Here is a 24,489-nt window from a genome sequence, read left to right on the forward strand (position 1 = left end):
CTATTGCGCAATACTGTGCTATTTATATGCAATAATGTGCTACTGTGCATTACTGTGCTGTTGCGCGAAACTGTGCTATTGCCCAATACTGTGCTATTGTGCAACACTGTGCTATTGCGCAATACTGTACAATTTAAGAGTTCTTGCTACTGCATAATATTGTGCTTTTGTGCAAATATAAACCCCGCAAAAAAATGGAACCCCCCCAAAAAAAACTTTTAATCCCCTCCTGGGGTAATTATCCCTAAACTCAATCACAGCTTCCCTTTAAGGTATGGAACCTTGTAGTACAATTTTAGAAAGATCCATTCACTTTAACACACGCTATTGTCTGGAAACTAGAAACATGCTGATTTGGCACCTTTGTTGCCTCTTATTCATAAACGGTATGGACGATTACCCCCAAACTCTATCCCAGCCTTCCCTTTGTGATATAGGATCTTTTACAATGTCAGAGAGATCCATACACTCACACACAAGTTATTGTCTAGAAACTACAAAAATACTTGTTTTGGTCCATTTGTGTGCCCCTAATTCCTAAACTCTTCGGGCAAATATCCCCAAAATCGAACCTAACCTTTCTTTTGTGGTTTTGAACCATCTGGTAAAATGTCATACAGATCCATATACTAAAACTAAAGTGATTGTCCGGAAACCAAATGTGTCTTCGGACGACGCAGTCGACGACATGATAGCATTATACGAATGCAAACATTTTTTGGCAGTCGTATAAAAAAAATAATCGTAATTTTCTGTCGATATGCACATCTACATAGTATGTACTTATCATCTACAAAGTTTCATGAATTATGTTGTGTGGTTTCAGAGGAGTTGCGATGACAATAACAAGACTGATGGACAAACCGACTGACGGAATGATGGACTGACAGACGGACAGACGGGTCAAAATCATTATAACATACATGGGATATAGGTACAGAAAACTTCCAAATAAATTTTTTGGCATCTTTGGAAAAATACTTCTTTTCGAATCTTATAATTCATACGCTTTCAAATTTATCCTCGAGCGTTCCTGATGACGGTTAATTTAGAACAGCGCTTCGGACACATACATTTTATAAAGTGTTGTCATATTTTTTGCAGCAATAGGTAGTTACCGCTGTCCTTGAGTGTTTTAATCAGCCCATTTGTCAGTTATTCGGTACTGACCTGATTCAGAACAAAGCTCTCTAAAATTGTCCGCTTGAAGATTTTTAAAGCATAAAGAAGCTACTTCAGGCGAAGTCGAAAGCCGGTTTTTTATTTGCTATTTATCTATTCGTCAAATAGCTCTCAAGTCTTTGGCTTAAATATTCAAATATTCGCCCTTGGGGGTTCCAGTTGAAGGTAAATTCGGAAAAATGCTTCGGACACATGAAGTTTATAAAATTGGTAGACTATCTGTCACCAAGGGTATCATCAGCTTGATAGCCAGTACTTATATACCGACATGATTAAATCAAACCTTTCCTAAATTGTCAATTTATAAATTGTGAAATTATGGAGACGTTAAGTTTCAACTCCCTCAGACAACATTGAACTCAGGTGGATTCAGCTATTTATTTAGGTCCTTTTTTTGGTCATACAACTCGGTTCCTATACCTGTTTTACTTTAAAATTATCAGCGTTAGGCGTGCTTAATAAAGGTGAATTAAGAAAAGCACTTCGAACAAAAAAAAATTATTAAGTTTTAATTTTTTGTCCTATCATATTGTCCTTTAGACCAAGGAGATATGCTGTCTGTATTCACCTTTCAAGATTTTAGTCAATTTCTATTCTCATTTGCTGTTATGTTCAAAATTCGATTTCTCTCAAACCACTCTTTGGTTCTGCATTTTTTATTCATTTCAAATAGTATAAAAACAGAAGCCAGACGTCTTTTCTTTATCCACTTCAGAATTGTTCAAATATTAAAATTCTAATCGGAACATGCTATATGAGGTCCTTCAATTTTCTTAAAACAGCTTATCAAAGTTTGAATGAAAGCTCGACTCTGAAGTGCTGCATTTTTAAATCTTAGTCTCAACTCTAATTATACTAGTTTTTCAAGCTGGGATTTATAATCTTTTTTTTTTGTTTTAGTAATAAATGGTATGCAATTATGAAAAGTGTCTACATTAGTTATAAAGAGATGCACCATGAGTGCATAAAATACCCGTCGCTTTTTCAACAGACCAAGTTCCATAACTCCTCAATGTCATATCAGAAATTTATAAAAAAAAAAGCGAGTTATTTTAATAGATATAAAGCAGCCACCAAATTTCCATAAAAACTGATCGAAGGACTTTTGAGTTGTTGTCTGAAATCTGGAAAATCCCCCATTTTTTATAATAAAATTCCATAACTCGGAAACGTAAAATCCTAAATTTATAAATTCGAAAGTCAACTAAGTGAATAGATATAAGTAAAGGTAACAGTAGTTGACCGCTGTTCAAACGTCATAATTTGATTAAGCATAACCAATCACCAAAGTTTCATGTAAAATGCTCAAAGCAAAAATCGGAAAATCAAAATCCAAAATTTATAAAAATCTAAAGGGGGCTTACGTCAATAGATATAAACAAACATTTTCGTGCAAATTAGTGGAAGCGTTTTTGAGTTATTGTCCGACATTTTGACGACATACGATCAGACGGACGAACAGACTGACTGACAGAGGGACGACCAGACATCGGTATACCATAATAAGTCCCGTAAAAGAGCGTATAAAAACCAGAAATTTTTAGTATTTTTTTAATGTACTTCAACCTTTAGTTATTACTTAACTTGATTTGAAAGATCAGTTAATTATTTTCAAGTAATTCACTACACATCATGCACATAATAAGTATACTCATAAGTAATATATTTTCTCAAAGAATTCAAATTCAAGAAAAAATAACTATGTGATGTGTTAAAGGAGTACTTTTTTTAATAAATGTTCATACAAATACAATATCAAATGTACATTTTGAAAATGTTAATAATGTAATACTCAATATTAATTGCATTTCAAAGGAACAAGATTTACGTAAAATAAGTTGAATGGCAGCGATTTTTAAATTTGTCCGAGCCATTTACTGATATAAACCTTTGATATTAATTTCATACAAATCTGACTGGAAATGCACGATTGGGATTTCCTAAAAAAATAGTTACCAAATGAATAAATGTCAAAACAAACATGACAGAATGTAAACTTGACAGCATTTTCAATGCAATTTTTTAAAAGATTTATACATGCAATGGTCATTATTATATTGAACATACTTAATCGGCACAATTTTTCGAATTATTTATAGATAGTGCCGATATAGTTTATGCATTGGAGTACTTGCTGATATAAATCATTGATATTAACTTCAAAAAAATATCTGACTAGAAATATGGGCTTGAGATTCAGAATGTTGACATTTCCATGCAATTTTTCAGAAGATTTATACATTCAATGGCCATAACTATACTGAATAAACTTAATCGGCATTGTATTCGAATGCTTCCGAGATATTGCCAATATACATTTCATAATTATATGGGCAAGAGTTGTATGCATTGGATTACTTACACTATCGATCTGACAGACAGAGTAACAGAGCGTTGACTGGTATTTCTATGTTTCGTCTGCTCAGGGACAATAATATATAATTACTGTATTTTGTATAGGTTAATTTGAATTTACTGACTTTTGAAAACTGATATTTACTGAGGTCAGCGGACAACGGACTCGTTTTCAAAAGTCAATTAAACCGAAATTTTTACCGAAACAAAAGACAGTAATTGTTTTAATCCATATTCAAAGAGAGTACCGAGAGAAATGCAAGTTATGCCAATAATTTACTAAAACCAATGCAACAGTACACCAAATGAGTTTAACATAATTATAGACATAACCCGTTTCTTATTTTTCTTTGATATAAAAAAACGTAACCTGATGATAGCGTTTCTTTGTTTACGTTGAATATGACGTCATAACTCAAATAACGTGACGACTAAAATCCCTAACAAGAGAACCACAAGAGTGCACACACTGAAATGTCTCGCCTTCTGTACAAATCATTGATATTATGTTGATAGTCCTAAGAATAAAGCTTTATTACAACTGTCACATAAACTTAACATTAACCAAAATAGCTAAACAAAGACCAATGAACCATGAAAATGAGGTCAAGTTCAGATGAACCATGCCAGGCACACATGTACAGCTAACAAAGCTTTCATACAACAAATATAGTTGACCTATTACATTTTGTACTTATAGTTTAAGAAAAATAGACCAAAACACAAAAACATTAACACTGTGCAATGAACCGTGCAATTTAGGTCATGGTCAAATAAACCTGCCGGACTGACATATAGATCATAATATATTTCCATACACCAAATATATAAAGCTGACTTTTGGCATATAATATTAGATAAAAAGACCAAAACTTAAAAACTTAACTTTGACCATTGAAAACTGTCTGACGGGCATGAAGACCTTGCAAATACGCACATACCAAATATAGTTATGCTATTACTTATAATAAGAGAGAATTCAACATTACAAAAATTCTGAACTTTTTTTTCAAGTGGTCACTGAACCATGAAAATGAGGTCAAGGACATTGGACATGTGACTGACCGAAACTTCGTAACATGAGGCATATACAAAGTATGAAGCATCCAGGTCTTTCACCTTCTAAAATATAAACCTTTTAAGAAGTTAGCTAACGCCGCCGCCGTAGCCGCCGCCGCCGGATCACTATCCCTATGTCGAGCAATTTGCAGCAAAAGTTGCAGGATCGACAAAAATCGGAAACGTTACGGTATTTCTGTTACTTTTTTAACAGATTTGAAAATTAAAATATGTTTGTATTAAAATAAAATATATAATATACAGACCTCGTCCCCTTTCACGGGTCATACCTGCCTCATATTAAGCTTTGTGTATAATTTCATAACAATTGGTTGAGGCCAAAAAATTTAAGAGAACGGAACAAATTTTGTGGACCTACGAACAGACGGACAAAGGTAAAACATAATGCCCCTCCGCAACGGCGAGGACTTAATTTTTTTTTTATCGAAAGCGATAAAGTAGCTGATATACATGACAAAAGAGAGATATCCCAAGAATACATGGAATCACTTAATGACTTCCACACAAATATGAACACACACACACAAACACATCCATATGTACAATGCATATATGTAGGAGTGTCAAGAAAGGGGTTCAATGTTGATAGGTACACATGTATAAGGGTAATAGACATTAGAGCATTCTTTGCAAATCAATAGTACATTTATAAACAATTAATATGCATAAGTGGGGGATGTGGTGGGGGAGTACACACACTAAATGTGTTAGGGTAATAGCAACTGAGATATTTCTTACAAATCGCTATATATTACCTCGAGCTGTTTTATGTCCACTTTTTCCAGGCAGATACTGTTCAAACACACAGGGATCATCAAGGTTTCTACTACCATCCAATACTAGCAAGTAAATAGCTCGATATGTCAAAAACGTTTGGTGGGTACTATAGAATACATCTTGCCCTCCGAAGTCCCAAATGATGACTGGAGCTATTTTCCTGTGATGTAGCTTCTTCTTTCCAGCTTTAACGGTTTTGTCCCAAAATCTTTCTTTTGTCATCACCACCTTTATTTCATCAACATCTCTTTGGACACCAAATAGCTTCTTTAACTTTCCAATGATACCAGGGTTTCGTACTACTTCTGTAGTAGAAGTTGTTTCTGGTGATTTGGTTTCAGTTTCTAAATGACACTCTGGAATAATTACATAAGCTATACAATTGAGACAAGTAGTAGTGTATACGGGTTCTTTAATTTTTATCTGATTTATATTTTCTTTATATATTGATTATTTGTATTAAATAAACGTGTCGTTCGTTTGATCTCAGTTCTTCATTAATTTAAAATCAATTTTGCCTTACATTTTTCTTGCTTTCCTCTGCATGTCCTATTTTGACTTCAAGACAAAAGCCAACCATGCTTGATGAAGATATGTAGAAAAACCACATCTTTTTGCAGAAGATTGGGAAAAGGGATTACATTTGTCTGCATATCATAAGAAACCACATTACAGTAACAGACTTTACTACCAAATCTTGTGCTACATGATATGTATCCAACCTCAACAGTTTATTCTTAAATGCGTGTCTGACGTGATAAATCTAGACATTTAATTGTCTCCAGTGCAGAAATATCATATTCACTCGATGCAGTAGAACAGTATACATGTTTCAGTTCTAAAGTATGGTATACCACGAATCGAATCAATTTACAACGAAAACCTTATTCAAATGAAAAATAATAATGCGGAATTCAAAACTGACAATGTTTTAAAAATGTATCCAATATTTGTTCATGTTTGTATCAATCTTCACCCTGACACACCTATATTCTTGAAACATCTTGTTAAAAATATCGTTTAATATCAAAACGAGAAGTAAACATGTCATTTTCCCCATTACATTACTATAATTAACAATGGTCTACAAATGTAATAATTAATACTGACATGTTTCTGCCTAAACTTTCCTTTCGTTTCATATGATATTTAAACTGTAGAAAGTCGCCAATGAGAGACGTCTTTTTCTACAGCATGGACAAATTAATCAAATGTTAGAATAACATTACCATTATATATACCTGGTGTAGTTTCAGAAAGGACTGGCAAAGAACTAACAATTTTCTTTCCTCTTGGTATGCTTATTTCTTTGACAGATCCCTTTGACAGAACAGGGAGAGGTTCGTTTGCTGCTTTGATTTCAGGTTGCTTTTCTTCAATTGGATTGTCAGTAACGGGCTTCTCAGTATCCTCTACGTAACTTCTGGCTTGAGATTTTTCAAGATGGACAGGTAACAAATAATTCTCTGCATGAATGAAAAATAATGTTTGTCATCATGAGCCAATTGTTGTTTGAATGGGCTCTTTAATTGGATTATCTAGAAATTTTCGAGATCAAAAGAGGTGCTATTTATTAAATAATTTAAACTCTACATCCATATGGAGTGATGGATAATCAACAATATAATAGAGTAATAAAAACCTTTTACATATATTTTGAAAAGGGTTTTGAGAACGAAATGTGTTGCATCATAAGGGTTGAAAAGTGTTTCCACATCATTCCATTTTTTTTAGCAGTATAATTAGTCAGATTCCCTCAGATAGCAAATACAAGGCTGTATCAGAGTATTGAGATTCGAATAACATAAAACTGGTTGATGAATTCCCATCCTGAAGATGTTCGAATGCGGCAGAATAATGGAGTTTACTGCATTGTACATGTTGTAAGGTTTAAGAAAGTTATGACCATTCAATTAGACTGTCAATCAAGCCTTGATTGTTGGAGGCTTGTGTGTAGTACCACAGCACATACGCACCGGTTTAACAATTAAAGGTCAGTTCACTACGGAAACATCTTTGTAATTATAAATGTCGTTTTTTTTTTATTTAAGGAGGCTCGAGGGTATAAAAATTTCAGAAAAAAATCAAACATTTGTTTTTCTTTACAAGTTTTATTTATTTCCTTTTGTAGTTGTTACTTTATCATATGGTACAAAAATCATTCAAAACAATAAATTCGTGTTGCCCCCCAGATGACTTTCAAAATGTATACATCATTGAAAAAGTTCCAAATTATCTCCCTTTGGTGGAAAAATGCCATTTTTTGGCTCTAAAATTGAAATATCTTTTTCAACTCATCGGTGACCTATCTTTTTAATATAATTTCCATATAAGCTGTACTTAAACTAAATTATTGTAAAATTTTAACGATTTCTGTAATAAATTTCTTTTTTTTATTTCGATATTACCTTTATTTCTCCTATTACTTCAACAGAAAAAAACCACCTTTACAAAAATGTATGCTTCTTTTGAAGGCAGATTGTGAGCGCAAATGAACGGTGACCCCACTTTTTTATTTTATTTTTCTATTAACTATAAGATAAAGTTCATTCATAGAAAAATATAGAGAAATCCTATATAAATGATTTAGACCCGCGAACCCCCTTAAAGCTAACTGATATCTTTAATTAAACAAAACATGTTTTTGATTTTTTACATCGATCTTTTTTTTCTGACAGACATGACAGACAGCTTATTTGAGTGAGCCAAGGACTAAACGTTTAAAGAGAAAATGTATAGCAGATAATGTTCAGTATTCTATTCCCGTTCCTTTGGCAGTATGACTTAAGAAAATCATAAAAGTGTTTAAATCTATTTGTCAAGTACTCTCTCGTATCGTACAAGACGATGTCTTCGGAAGAATCTTCGATAGAATGCTTGCCTTGATTGCATTTAGCTTTGGTAAAACAAATATTGCAGTGCATCTAGATATAAATAAAATCATCATAGATACCAGGATTGAAATTTCATATTTGCACCAGACGCGCGTTTCGTCTACAAAAGACTAATCAGTGACGTTTTCCATCCTAACTTTGAAAAGTTCAGTTTGATATGAGCCGGACAAGTACTTCTTCTTATACTGGGGTTATTTTCCAGTTGCTCTTTTCCTTTAATTTTAAAATTCCAAAATGTACTGTTTGTAATGATGATAACAAACTAAAGGCTCTTAAGAGCCTGTGTCGCTCACCTTGGTCTATGTGCATATTAAACAAAGACACAGATGGATTGATGACAAAATTGTGTTTTGGTGATGGTGATGTGTTTGTAGATCTTACTTTACTGAACATTCTTGCTACATACAATTATCTCTATTTTAAATGAACTTGGCCCATTAGTTACAGAGGAAAATATTTTCTTAAAAATTTACAAAAAATTACGTTTATGAAAATTGTTAAAAAATGACTGTAAAGGGCAATAACTCATTAAGGGGTCAACTGACCATTTTTGGTCATTTGACTTATTTTTAGATCTTACTTTGCTGAACATTATTGCTGTTTACAGTTTATCTCTATCTATAATAATATTCAAATAATAACCAAAAACAGCAAATTTCTTTAAAATTACCAATTCAGGGGCAGCAACCCAACAACTGGTTGTACGATTCATCTGAAAATTTCAGGGCAGATAGATCTTGACTTGATTAGCAATTAAACCCCAGTCTGATTTGCTCTAAATGCTTTGGTTTCAGAGTCATAAGCCAAAATCTACATTTTACCCCTATGTTCTATTTTTAGCAATGGCGGCCATCTTGGTTGGTTGGCCGGGTCACCGCACACGTTTTTAAAACTAGATACCTCAATGATGATTGTGGCCAAGTAGGGTTTAATTTGACCCAGTAGTTTCAGAGGAGAAGATGTTTGTAAAAGATTACAAAAATTTACAAAAAATTGGTAAAAAATTACTATAAAGAGCAATAACTCCTCAAGCGATAAACTAACTATTTTGGTCATGTTGACTTATTGTAAATCTTATTTTGCTGAACATCATTGCTGTTTACAGTTAATATCTATCTGTAATAATATTCAAGATAATAACCAAAAACGCAAAATGTCCTTAAAATTGCCAATTCAGGGGCAGCAACCCAACAACTGGTTGTCCGATTCGTCTGAAAATTTCAGGGCAGATAGATCTTAACTTGATTAACAATTTAACCCCCATGTCAGATTTGCTCTAAATGCTTCGGTTTCAGAGTTATAAGCCAAAATCTACATTTTACCCCTATGTTCAATTTTTAGTCATGACGGCCATCTTGGTTGGTTGGCCGTGTCACCGGACACATTTTTCAAACTAGATACCCCAATGATGATTGTGGCCAAGTTTGGTGAAATTTGTCCCAGTAGTTTCAGAGAAGAAGATTTTTGTAACAGTTAATGACGATGGACGACGGACGCCAAGTGATGAGAAAAGCTCACTTGGCCTTTTAGGCCAGGTGAGCTAAAAAATAGTACGACATGATGTTTGAGGGCAATAAACTTTTAAATAGAATCAATAATCAGGAGTTATCCTCTCAGAAAATGTTTCAGTCATGTATTAGCGGAACTTTAGACTTATTCATTTTCAGCAGCAGCCCCACAGAAATAAAAAAAAAATGCAAGAAATGTTAAATATTATTTGTTTGACAGATTTCATCTGTCCAATAATATATTAGTCTTGAAGAATTGTGCCGTCTTCATTTAAATAACGTCTTTGTAGTGGAATAGTGTGTACATAGAGATTCAAGTCATATAAAGGGAAACACGTGTATTAATACATTATTCTGCAATTGCTATAACTTTTGATAACACATATCCTAATGAAAAAATGATCATGTATTGTTTTTACAGATAGATATATCACATACTCAAGATTTGAATTCATTACCAACCATATGATGACGAATTGAATAAAGGAATAACAGTAACAGCGTTATGAACTGGGCTCCTGTTATTAAGATATGCGAGCAGGATTACAGCCCATTTCACTGAAGTTCTTCTGGTTTGTCTGTTATAAGAAATTCAAAGATAACTCAGAATGAGTAATGATTGACATTACAGTTATCTGAACTTCTCCTTTTTGTATGAAAATTCTTCGATCAAATTTATTAAGTATGACTTTCTTTCGTATTTGTATTTACGATATACGTTATTTTGACTGTTCTAGTCTACATTTCACTCAAGAATTCGAATAATGTAAAATGGGTGAAAATCGCAATTGAATGAATCTTGATTCTTAAAGGCTTACTTGGATAAGTACACTCTTCTGTTTCTTTCGAAGGGACAGATAATTCGGTTGTTGGAACCACAGCATCATTCAATATGTCCGGTGTAGCATTATCAGACACTGGTGAAAGACTTTCCGATGTTATTGTGCTTTGAGCTTGTCCATCAGGAACAACTACATCTTTAGATGACGACTGACCTTTCCCTTTGTGCTTTGTCAAAGTATCTCTACTTTCCAATGTTAACGGGCGTTGAGTTTGTCCATCAGGAACAACTTCATCTTGAGATGACGACTGACCTTTCCCTTTGTGCTTTGTCAAGGTATCTCTACTTTGCGATGTTAACAGACGTTGAGCTTGTCCATCAGGAACAACTTCATCTTTAGATGACGACTGACCTTTCCCTTTGTGCTTTGTCAAGGTATCTCTACTTTCCGATGTTAACAGACGTTGAGCTTGTCCATCAGGAACAACTTCATCTTTAGATGACGACTGACCTTTCCCTTTGTGCTTTGTCAAAGTATCTCTACTTTGAGGTAAAGATCTACTGATAGCTACTTCTGATAATGTAAAATCTAAAAATATATTGATAAACTTATTTTTAGTATTTATCCAATGTTGTGCTGTTACACCATTGTTCAAAAATAAAGAAGGTTTAACAATTCTAACGATCATAAACATGTTTAATCCAGCCACTTGCTAAATATCAATTTAAACAAGCTACTTAACTATTTTGTAACCAATGAATAACTGTACTTGGTGAATAAAGATATTGTCCAAATAAATTGAACAATGTGATCATTTTTGGTTTATTTGATACTTTAGATTTAGATAATCTACATATCTTTTAAAGATTCATTTCCATAAAGAAGTATGTATACTTTTCCCTATTGGTCGTTTTTAGTAACATTTCACTGAATCACATTGTATATATTAAGTTATATTGACCAATAATACAATGACAATATACGATTCTATATGGCATACAACAGACATGTTTTCTGACAAGACACGGTTCTACATGTTCTATGGCATAGAACAGAAATGTTTTCTGACAGGAAACGATTATATGGCATAAAACAGAGATGTCTTCTGTCAAGATACGATTGATTGATAATGTATTTATACTTTATATATTAAAATACCTTGTTTGCCATGCATCCATTCTTCGGCCTCACGGTCTATAAATGACAAACCATTGTATAAATCAATCCCATCAGTTGATAATCTCCTCATGGTTGGACCTTTGCCCACAAGATATCTTGCAATTGAAGTTTTACCGGTGCCTTGTTCACCTGCTAACATAACTCGAGCTTCATAATGGCAGTATCCTTCTTCCTCTAATAAACTTGCAAATACACCAGCTGATCTTTTGTCAAACTGATTAACCTCCAGGGGTAAACCTAGAAAGCGTCGCATTATTTGAAAATATGTCAATTTAAGAAACTCAAATAAGTAACAGGGGGTGACGTCCTAATAAGAGAAAAAACCCAAGTAAACAGGAGACTTAAAAAAGTATGGTTCCCTCGCCTGGATATATGTGCTTTGTTCATTGAAGTACGATGACCTATAGTTGTTAATGTCTGTGTCATTTTGGTTTCTTGTGGACAGTTGTCTCATTGGCAATCATAGCACATCTTTTTTTTTATATTTTACCATTACAGACTACAATATAATGTATGATTTAAATCTCCTGTTGGCTGAACTTGTACCGCTGATAATTTCTTCCAATTTTATAAATTCCGGTACTACAGTTTGAGCAAACACCTAAAAAGGGGTAACTTGTTATGAAGGAAAATAACTCAAATGAGGGGATCCCTGACAATTTAAGCTATGCTAACCTTCTTATAGAATGTGTCTTGCTTGTAATTTTTGCTTACTTATTTATATATCATTTTAACAAAAATGAACAAAATTGGTAAAAATTACATTTAAAAGCAAAAACTCTTTTAGGGAGTCATCTAACAGTTTTACGTGTAAATGAACAGTAGGCATATCTTGACATTCTGCAATAGGGGGTTTCACGATAATGCACACAACTTTCATATATTTTTGGTCATACAGATCATGTTGTTTAGCAGACAGCATCAACAGACATTATTTATTTACAATAGATACCCACTCATGATTTTGAACAATTCTTTTTTTCCAAATGAACAGGTAGTTTCAAGGGAGACGATGTTAAAAAAATATATAAAGCAACACGCAAAGGGATGACAGACGCAAATCAATGAAAATAGTTTAATTGAACCTTTGAGTCATATAAGCTGAATATCAATTAACAAGAAGCTGTCAGAGAGACATTACACCGGATTTTCCTGCAGAGGTCGAACCCTGAACAGTTGATAAAAGTATGGACACAACATTTAAGCTTAAAAACAAGTCTGAATTTGGATTGTGATTGAATATTTGATACAGCATGGAATTGTGACTCAAAATAAATGTGGTCAAAGAACTGAACAATTTGAAATTGGACATTTACCTATTATGGTCCAATATAAAAAAAAAATTGCTAGAATCAGCATATAAAAGAACCCCAATGATTCCATGTTTGATTAAATACTTCTAAGTTAAACCATTTCTGTTCAAAAGTAAATAACTCAACATTTAATTCCATGAACCAATAATGTAAATCTAAAATTACTCATGATTTAACCATAGACTCTTAAATTAGATATAATTTAATTATAAATGATGTTATATTTATTTTTAAATAATAATCAAGTATAATTAATATTTTGCAAATAAATCTGTCACTCCAATTATAATTGAGTGATTGACAGATAACAGATGGTCACATTATGTTAACTTGATAAAAGGTGTAATCAAACTTTATAATATATATAGTTGATAGTTCCCAATATTTATTTTGTTCATTTATAACAAACTAATCTAGAACTGCAACTTATCTTAACTTCAACTTTTTAAGTTATAAAAAAGATGTAATGAATTTGCAAACAGGATCAAATTAAAATTAACACACACACACACACACACACACACACAAAATATATCTATATATAGCACTCAGAAAATTAATTTATACAGAAAATCACCTACCCCAAAATTCTTCAATCAATTTACCAAAGAAAACAACAAAATCCAAATTTGTATTTATCAATAATACAATGTCTGTTAAAAATCTATAAAACTTATCTGTAATTATCTATACAACTTCTATATAGCTTTTAATCATCAACACTTAAAAATAACAGAAAATTTTCAAATAAATCTGTCACTCCAATTATAATTGTGAGATAAAACATAAGCCATATGCTACATGTATGTATTAAACTGATAACAGGTGAACATTATTTATAAAATGTAATCAAAGTTTGTGTATATAATTGAAAATTTCTGTTTAAAGGGAAATAACTCAATCTCAAAAATAGTACCATTTATGGATATTAAAAAGGACGATAACTCAATAACGAGAAAAGTTAAAATCGTGAAAATTAAACTTGCACTTAAATGGAAATATTCATTTGTTATCATAATGAAGTTATAACAAGAATGCATAATCGCATGGTGTTTACCTTGTATGATGTCATAACTAAAAGACATGAGAAAGATACCAAAGATACATTCAAACTCAAACATGTATGTCGAAAAACAAAGTGAAGTTACCAAAAGACAAACCACATTATGCAGTATAAAAAATGCATAACACTTAATAGCATGATAATATGACAAAAACGCATACTGTTGTTCATGATCATGATATCATAACTAAAATGAATCACATCGTGATATTTACTCTGATTATAATGTCATAACTAAAGTGCATAATATCAGATAACTTTTTCAACAGAAATTATATTTCAGTAGAACTAACATTTTAGGCAAAATAGAATGAATAAAGTAATTTAAAACCCTATTGTTAATTTTAAATTTTAAATTTATTTTACTATGTTTTATAAAGCCCCAGTCCCACTAGACCACGATCGCACCACGCTCACCGCGATCTAAAATAAATTCAGATCGTGGTGAGATCGCGGTATGAGCGGCATTAAAATGTAAATTTTCGTTGCTTACACGATGCTACTACGCCCTCATTACGCTTCTACAACGATCCCGCAACGAGTATACCATGTTCTCACCGCGCTTATTCTGCGACCTCACTACGCTTATTAAGATCTTTCTGCGCTCATTACGTTCTCACTAGACAAAACAACGAGTTGTCCGATTGCAACACGATCTTACCACGCTTCTACTACGATTATACTACGGTCCTACCGCGATCTTACTACGTTCTCAGCAATAACGTCAACATCGTGTTCCATATCAATACAGTTCTATTCCTTCTACTAATATTTCTGATTTATACGTAGATTTCTCGGAAACAATACAGTCATGCCACCAAAATCTACCAGAACACGTGGGTGTGGTAGTAGGGGTTGATGTAGAGGCAAACGTCTGTGATAGTAACGAATCTAGATCAAGCAGATATTTCGGACCGACCAATCCAACATAAATTACAACCTACTGCTGGTCCATAAAGCTCAAATAACGATATTTCGGTGAATGATAGCAGAGATGACACAGATGTGTCAAATAATATAGGAATATGTGGTACGCGTGCCTATAAGACAACTCTCCATCCAAGTAACACTTTACAAAAGAAAACTATCATAGGCGAAGGTACGGCCTTCAACACGCAGCCTTGGTGCACACCGAACTGCAAGCTATTAAGGACCCAAAAATTAGTAGTATAAAACCATTCAAACGGGAAAACCAATGGTCTAATCTATATAAAAACGAGAAGCATGGTTGAGCTGTTAGAGAAAATGGACAAGAAGTCCTAATTACATACAAAAAACAAAACCTGGAGAGATTTAATATATTTTATGTGACAATGACAATGAGAATGATGGTCGTAGTATGAACGTAGTCAGGTCGTTATAAGAGCGTGAGGAGCACGGCAAGGACGTGCTAGAATCGTACTATGGTCGTGAACTGCGTGGTATAGTCGTAGTGGAGGCGTAGTTGGGTCGCGGTGAGAACGTGATGGTCGTAGTGAGGTCGTAATAACGTCGCTGTGAAATCGTAGCGCAGCCTGTCCAAATAGAATCACGCTTTCGCTACGCTCTCGCTACATTGCTTCAGCGACCTTTGCGATCTTACTACGATCTTAGTGCGCTCTTCCTACGCTTTTACTATGACCTGATTTCGCCACGACCGCACCACTATTGTTTTGAACATGTTCAAAGTTGGCCACGCTCATCACGATCTTGAAGACCTCACCACGACCGTGATACGACCGTACTACGATCATCAAAATTTGCATTTTTTTTCACAGATCATAGTGCGATCGTGGCCTAGTGGGACTGCGGTTTAACATAACATTAAATCATTTAAAAATAACAAGATATATAAGTAAGTGGAAATACGCTGTTTTCCTCCTTACTTAGACCTGAACAATAAACAGCCAAGTGGAGTATTTACAACATAGTTTTCTTCAATTATTCTTTGATAAAGAAAATAAGTATTAAAAAAACTACTGTTACAACTTTCTCAGGAAAAATTGACCTAACATTAACTTGTTTATTTTCCTTGTAAAGCTTTTCCCTTAGTCATGTATATACACGTAGACATCATTGTCTTTATAATTGTAGGTTTTGGCATTCCGATTAAAGGTAAATCTAAACATGTTTGCTCATTACCACGCTTGAACCAGCTTAGATGTTTGTGATGCCCTCTAAATATATTTGATATTTTTTGTTGTCTGTCATATAAGTGTTTAAAGAACATTCCCCGCTATTCAGAAATAGTATGTTTGTTATAAAATATAACCATTGTATCTCATAAATATCAAAGCAGTAATTTCTAATGACAATATTTGTAGTATCAATGTCAAAAAATATCATGCGTACAAAATATGAACGTATGAGCTAGTCATGATATTATGCCCTTAAACAGTGGTAGTGAGTCCCCAGGAAGTTAAAGGTCATCCGCTATTGAATCGATTAACATTCCATGATACCTAATATAATTGAATTGATAGGTTGTTGGCGTTGAACGCCACTTCCCGTACCATTGGCTATATCATTGTGATCAGTATTCATTGATAAAGTAAATAGAAGGCCTAAAGGGAACCACCTTCCTTCACGGGAAAAATATAATTTGATGTACTATATTCAGTGTATTTTAGATGTCATAATATAAGTGGGATTTTTTTATGATTCTTATATTGCAGTATGAGTTATATGATTAACACCAGCTTAAGAAATTTAATGAATCACTTGATAAAGAATGAAAATAAGTATTTACAATTTTTGGTAGGTCTAAAGTAAAGTATTATGTTAACTCCAGGTGACCAAATGACAATCTAGATATAAGGATTAGTATTAGGAGAAGTATTTTATACTTTCTAACTTTATAAGATTAGTTCAGTTTATGTAACAAAGACCTGATCTTTAGGAACATGGATCAATTATCATTAATATGTAAAGTAAATATATTGAGAACTAATGTTGTGTAAATTAAAAAATGAAAAACACAATATATATAAATAAGTTGAGCATTTTTAATTACGGACAATCAGTTATTTGATAGTTGCTGGACATATTGTTATATACATTTCTCATGACCCTATGTGATTGTTATATGTGACTGTTATTGTTGAAAACTGAATCCTAATTTTCTAAAGGAAGAAACCAGCTAGTTCCCTCAAACTAGAATTATGCATAACTAGAGGCTCTCAAGAGCCTGTATCGCTCACCTGATTCTACTTGGGTTATTGAAATCAGATAAAAAAAATATAAAATTTGGCTAAAAGTAACAACACTTGGCAAGCACCTCATAAGGAAAGGAACATTGATGCTATGTTTGATTTCATTCAATTCAGTGGTTATTTAGAAGAAGATTTTTGTATGCATTTCCCTTAGGGTCTTGTGTTAAACTAAGTCCCCCCCCACTGGCGGCCATCTTGGATGTTGCAATAACAACAAAGTAACAACACTTGGTCAGCATCTCATTAGGAACATTCATGCTATGTTTGGTTTCATTTCATTCAGTGGTTCACTAAAAGAAGACATTTGTATGTATTTCCGATAGGGTCCTATGTTAAACTAAGTCCCCCACTGGCAGCCATCTTGGATGATGGATCGGCTACAAAGTAACAACATTTGGTCAGCAACTCATAAGGAACATTTATGCTTTGTTTTGTTTCATTCCATTTAATGGTTCTCTATCAGAAGACACTTGTATGTATTTCCCATAGGGTCCTATGTTAAACTAAGTCTCCAACTGGCGGCCATTTTGGATGTTGGAATGGCGACATAGTAACAACACTTGGTCAGTATCTCATTAGGAACATTCATGCTATGTTTGGTTTCATTCCATTCAGTGGTTCCCTAAAAGAAGACATTTGTATGTATTTCCCGTAGGGTCCTATGCTAAACTTAGTCCCCCGCTGGCGGCCAACTTGGATGATGGATGGGCTACAAAGTAACAACACTTGGCCAGCACCTCATAAGGAACATTCATGTCATGTTTTGTTTCATTTCATTCAGTGGTTCTCTAAAAGAAGAAACTTGTATGTATTTCCTATAGGGTCCTATGTTAAACTAAGTCCCCAACTGACGGTCATCTTGGATAATGGATCGACTACAAAGTAACAACACTTGGTCAGTACCTCATAAGGAACATTCATGTCATGTTTTGTTTCATTCCATTCAGTGGTTCTCTAAAAGAAGAAACTTGTATGTATTTCCCATAGGGTCCTATGTTAAACTAAGTCCCCAACTGGCGGCAATTTTGGACGTTGGAATGGCGACAAAGTAACAACACTTGGTCAGCATATCATACGGAACATTCATGCCATGTTTGGTTTCATTCCATTCAGTGGTTCTCTAAAAGAAGTCATTTGTATGTATTTCCGATAGGGTCCTATGTTAAACTAAGTCCCCCACTGGCGGCCATCTTTGATGATGGATCGGCTACAAAGTAACAACACTTGGTCAGCACCACATAAGGAACATTCATGCCATGTTTGGTTTCATTCCATTCAGTGGTTCACTAGAAGAAGTCATTTGTATGCATTTCCAATAGGGTCCTATGTTAAACTAAGTCCCCGCTGGCGGCCATCTTGGATAATGGATCGGCTACAAAGTAACAACACTTGGTCAGCACTCCATAAGGAACATTCATGCTATGTTTGGTTTCATTCCATTTAGTGGTTCTCTAAAAGAAGTCATTTGTATGCATTTCCCATAGGGTCCTATGTTAAACTAAGTCCCCCGCTGGCGGCCATCTTGGATGATGGATCGGCTACAAAGTAACAACACTTGGTCAGCACCCCATAAGGATAATTCATGCTGGGTTTGGTTTTATTCCATTCAGTGGTTCTCTAAAAGAAGTCATTTGTATGCATTTCCCATAGGGTCCTATGTTAAACTAAGTCCCCCGCTGGCGGCAATCTTGGATAATGGATCGGCTACAAAGTAACAACACTTGGTCTGCACCACATTAGGAACATTCATGCCATGTTTGATTTCATTCCATTCAGTGGTCTCTAAAAGAAGTCATGTGTATGCATTTCCCATAGGGTCCTATGTTATACTAAGTCCCACGCTGGCGGCCATCTTGGATGATGGATCGGCTACAAAGTAACAACACTTGGTCAGCATCACATAAGGAACATTCATGCCATGTTTGGTTTCATTCCATTCAGTGGTTCACTAGAAAAAGTGATTTGTATGCATTTCCAATAGGGTCCTATGTTAAACTAAGTCCCCCGCTGGCGGCCATCTTGGATAATGGATCAGCTACAAAGTAACAACACTTGGTCAGCACTCCATAAGGAACATTCATGCTATGTTTGGTTTCATTCCATTTAGTGTTTCCCTAGAAGAAGTCATTTGTATGCATTTCCCATAGGGTCCTATGTTAAACTAAGTCCCCCGCTGGCGGCCATCTTGGATGTTGGATCGGCTACAAAGGAACAACACTTGGTCAGCACCCCATAAGGATAATTCATGCTAGGTTTGGTTTTATTCCATTCAGTGGTTCTCTAAAAGAAGTCATTTGTATGCATTTCCCATAGGGTCCTATGTTAAACTAAGTCCCCCGCTGGCGGCCATCTTGGATGATGGATCGGCTACAAAGTAACAACACTTGGTCAGCATCCCATAAGGAACATTCATGCTATGTTTGGTTTTATTCCATTCAGTGGTTCTCTAAAAGAAGTCATTTGTATGCATTTCCCATAGGGTCCTATGTTAAACTAAGTCCCCTGCTGGCGGCCATCTTTGATGATGGATCGGCTACAAAGTAACAACACTTGGTCAGTACCACACAAGGAACATTCATGCCATGTTTGGTTTCATTCCATTCAGTGGTTCACTAGAAGAAGTCATTTGTATGCATTTCCAATAGGGTCCTCTGTTAAACTAAGTCCCCGCTGGCGGCCATCTTGGATAATGGATCGGCTACAAAGTAACAACACTTGGTCAGCACTCCATAAGGAACATTCATGCTATGTTTGGTTTCATTCCATTTAGTGGTTCTCTAGAAGAAGTCATTTATATGCATTTCCCATAGGGTCCTATGTTAAACTAAGTCCCCCGCTGGCGGCCATCTTGGATGATGGATCGGCTACAAAGTAACAACACTTGGTCAGCACCCCATAAGGATAATTCATGCTAGGTTTGGTTTTATTCCATTCAGTGGTTCTCTAAAAGAAGTCATTTGTATGCATTTCCCATAGGGTCCTATGTTAAACTAAGTCCCCCGCTGGCGGCCATCTTGGATGAAGGATCGGCTACAAAGGAACAACACTTGGTCAGCACCTCATAAGGAACATTCATGCCATGTTTGGTTTTATTCCATTTAGTGGTTCTCTAAAAGAAGTCATTTGTATGCATTTCCCTTAGCGTCCCATGTTAAACTAAGTCCCCCGCTGGTGGCCATCTTGGATGATGGATCGGCTACAAAGTAACAACACTTGGTCAGCACCTCATAAGGAACATTCATGCCATGTTTGGTTTTATTCCATTTAGTGGTTCTCTAAAAGAAGTCATTTGTATGCATTTCCCATAGCGTCCCATGTTAAACTAAGTCCCCCGCTGGCGGCCATCTTGGATGATGGATCGGCTACAAAGTAACAACACTTGGTCTGCACCACATTCGGAACATTCATGCCATGTTTGATTTCATTCCATTCAGTGGTCTCTAAAAGAAGTCATGTGTATGCATTTCCTATAGGGTCCTATGTTAAACTAAGTCCCACGCTGGCGGCCATCTTGGATGATGGATCGGCTACAAAGTAACAACACTTGGTCAGCACCACATAAGGAACATTCATGCCATGTTTGGTTTCATTCCATTCAGTGGTTCACTAAAAGAAGTCATTTGTATGCATTTCCCATAGGGTCCTATGTTAAACTAAGTCCCCCGCTGGCGGCAATCTTGGATAATGGATCGGCTACAAAGTAACAACACTTGGTCTGCACCACATTAGGAACATTCATGCCATGTTTGATTTCATTCCATTCAGTGGTCTCTAAAAGAAGTCATGTGTATGCATTTCCCATAGGGTCCTATGTTAAACTAAGTCCCACGCTGGCAGCCATCTTGGATGATGGATCGGCTACAAAGTAACAACACTTGGTCAGCACCACATCAGGAACATTCATGCCATGTTTGGTTTTATTCCATTCAGTGGTTCACTAGAAAAAGTGATTTGTATGCATTTCCAATAGGGTCCTATGTTAAACTAAGTCCCCCGCTGGCGGCCATCTTGGATAATGGATCAGCTACAAAGTAACAACACTTGGTCAGCACTCCATAAGAACACTCATGCTATGTTTGGTTTCATTCCATTTAGTGTTTCTCTAGAAGAAGTCATTTGTATGCATTTCCCATAGGGTCCTATGTTAAACTAAGTCCCCCGCTGGCGGCCATCTTGGATGATGGATCGGCTACAAAGGAACAACACTTGGTCAGCACCCCATAAGGATAATTCATGCTAGGTTTGGTTTTATTCCATTTAGTGGTTCTCTAAAAGAAGTCATTTGTATGCATTTCCCATAGGGTCCTATGTTAAACTAAGTCCCCCGCTGGCGGCCATCTTGGATGATGGATCGGCTACAAAGTAACAACACTTGGTCAGCATCCCATAAGGAACATTCATGCTATGTTTGGTTTTATTCCATTCAGTGGTTCTCTAAAAGAAGTCATTTGTATGCATTTCCCATAGGGTCCTATGTTAAACTAAGTCCCCTGCTGGCGGCCATCTTTGATGATGGATCGGCTACAAAGTAACAACACTTGGTCAGTACCACACAAGGAACATTCATGCCATGTTTGGTTTCATTCCATTCAGTGGTTCACTAGAAGAAGTCATTTGTATGCATTTCCAATAGGGTCCTCTGTTAAACTAAGTCCCCGCTGGCGGCCATCTTGGATAATGGATCGGCTACAAAGTAACAACACTTGGTCAGCACTCCATAAGGAACATTCATGCTATGTTTGGTTTCATTCCATTTAGTGGTTCTCTAGAAGAAGTCATTTGTATGCATTTCCCATAGGGTCCTATGTTAAACTAAGTCCCCCGCTGGCGGCCATCTTGGATGATGGATCGGCTACAAAGTAACAACACTTGGTCAGCACCCCATAAGGATAATTCATGCTAGGTTTGGTTTTATTCCATTCAGTGGTTCTCTTAAAGAAGTCATTTGTATGCATTTCCCATAGGGTCCTATGTTAAACTAAGTCCCCCGCTGGCGGCCATCTTGGATGATGGATCGGCTACAAAGTAACAACACTTGGTCAGCACCTCATAAGGAACATTCATGCCATGTTTGGTTTTATTCCATTTAGTGGTTCTCTTAAAGAAGTCATTTGTATGCATTTCCCATAGCGTCCCATGTTAAACTAAGTCCCCCGCTGGTGGCCATCTTGGATGATGGATCGGCTACAAAGTAACAACACTTGGTCAGCACCTCATAAGGAACATTCATGCCATGTTTGGTTCCATTCCATTCAGTGGTTCTCTAGAAGAAGTTCAAAATGTAAATTGTTAACGACGACGACGGACGACGATGACGACGGACGACGCCGGACGACGATGACGACGGACGACGGACGCCAAGTGGTGAGAAAAGCTCACTTGGCCCTTCGGGCCATGTGAGCTAATAATTAAAACCATAAACACATGATACAGGAAATTAAAAAGCACAGAAAGCAGTAAGATAACACAAATATCATAAATGAACGAGTCATTAGGTTATCAAGCAGGTGAAACAAACAATACAACAAATTAAGGTAAAAGCATTATCACAGGAACACTTACCTAATCGCAACCAATTTTCATAATCCTAGAAATATTAAAAAAAAATGGTTTTATGTATTGATACATTTGAAATAATGTTTTTGAGAAAAAATGAGAAGAAACATCTTTACGTGAAGACAAATATTAACAAACAAACACAGAATCAAACAATACTATTATTTCAAACTATCATTGTTGAAAATTGAATAAGAAAGACCTGTAATGGAATTTAGCCATCTGAGAATCGGATCACTTTGTGAAGATATTATTTTAGCAGATTGTTGGTTTCAATAAGAGTTCTAATACCAAATATATTAATAATTTTATTAAATCGTTATAACAGTAAGATGGATCCCCCCCCTCAAGTACAACGTTTAGATTTCTAAAAGTAGAGGCTCTAAAAAGCATGTCTCGCTCACATTGATCAATGAGCATCTTCAAAAATTGCCACTCACCCAACATTGCAAACTTCATTTTTTGTTGATTTTGTATTGCTGATAATTTGTTTATGTTAAAAAAAAAATTCTGTATCTATCATTTTCTTATAAACAAAAAAAAAATGGTAAAAATATTGACTTATGTCCACTTGTATGTTTGTCCATCTGATGAGTTTAGCCTTTTTCAACTGATTTTGATAGTTCGTTCTTATGTTGTACTGTTATACCACTGTGCCAGGTTAGGGGGAGGGTTGGGATCCCGCTAACATGTTTAACCCCTCCACATTATTGATGTATGTGTCTGTCCCAAGTCAGGAGCCTGTAATTCGGTGGTTGTCGTTTGTTTATGTGTTACATATTTGATTTTCGTTCAATTTTTTTTACAAAAATAAGGCCTTTAGTTTTCTCGTTTGAATTGTTTTACATTGTCTTATCGGGGCCTTTTATAGCTGACTATGCGGTATGGGCTTTGCTCATTGTTGAAGGCCGTACGGCGACCTATATATGTTAATATCTGTGTCATGTTTGTCTTTTGTGGATAGTTGTCTCATTGGCAATCATACCACATCCTCTTTTTTTATATTATATAGGTTGCACTTTGTAAATACTGCTGTTTCGCAAGCAACGCCTCCTTAGGGGAGAAATATAATATTCATAGTTATGTCAATTTGTTAATGGACTGGTTACCACATATGATATCTGTGTTTCATCTCATAAGGACAAGACTTGAGAATGTTATCAGTATGGAAAAAAGGAAAGTGCCTAACATTTAGTTCTTAGGAGGTCAACAAGTGGAGGGAGGGGTAGTATAGAAATTTAGTACAAGTTTGAACTCTTATACCGCACAGCCCTATATTTTGACTTTTGAATAAAATAGTAGTGCATATCAACTTTCCGTTTTGGGATATAATTTTTCACGAAACTTCCTAGTAAAAGTGGCACAGCTTTAGCCACAAAGGGAGTTCATAAGGGAAATTGCATTGTCTATATTAACAACATTGCAACCTATATAGGAGGAAAGCAGAAAACATATATAAGTTCACTAAATCTTGTTTATCTGAGAGATTTAAATGAAATTTAATCAAATTCAAAGTTTTAAGATATTTCATGAAGATTGAGAAAATTTGGGCTCTAACTATGATGACTCAGCATAAATTTACAGTTTACAGTTTGCATAGTTTACTTAA

At 35.2% G+C, this 24,489-nt stretch overlaps 1 protein-coding gene across 1 annotated transcript in view; it reads right to left on the bottom strand.

Annotated features, from left to right (window-relative positions):
* Positions 1–24,489, bottom strand: part of LOC139483468 (uncharacterized) — a 75,169-nt gene that overhangs the window by 17,468 nt on the left and 33,212 nt on the right. The window contains exons 4-8 of the mRNA XM_071267489.1: positions 22,887–22,911; positions 11,737–11,994; positions 10,615–11,166; positions 6,636–6,860; positions 5,373–5,750 (exon numbers count right to left, since the gene is read on the bottom strand). Coding sequence (XP_071123590.1) covers positions 5,373–5,750; positions 6,636–6,860; positions 10,615–11,166; positions 11,737–11,994; positions 22,887–22,911 — 1,438 coding nt within the window. The remainder of the gene's footprint in view (positions 1–5,372; positions 5,751–6,635; positions 6,861–10,614; positions 11,167–11,736; positions 11,995–22,886; positions 22,912–24,489) is intronic.

Source organism: Mytilus edulis, chromosome 7 (genome assembly GCF_963676685.1).
Source record: "Mytilus edulis chromosome 7, xbMytEdul2.2, whole genome shotgun sequence".
Classification (NCBI taxonomy): domain Eukaryota; kingdom Metazoa; phylum Mollusca; class Bivalvia; order Mytilida; family Mytilidae; genus Mytilus; species Mytilus edulis.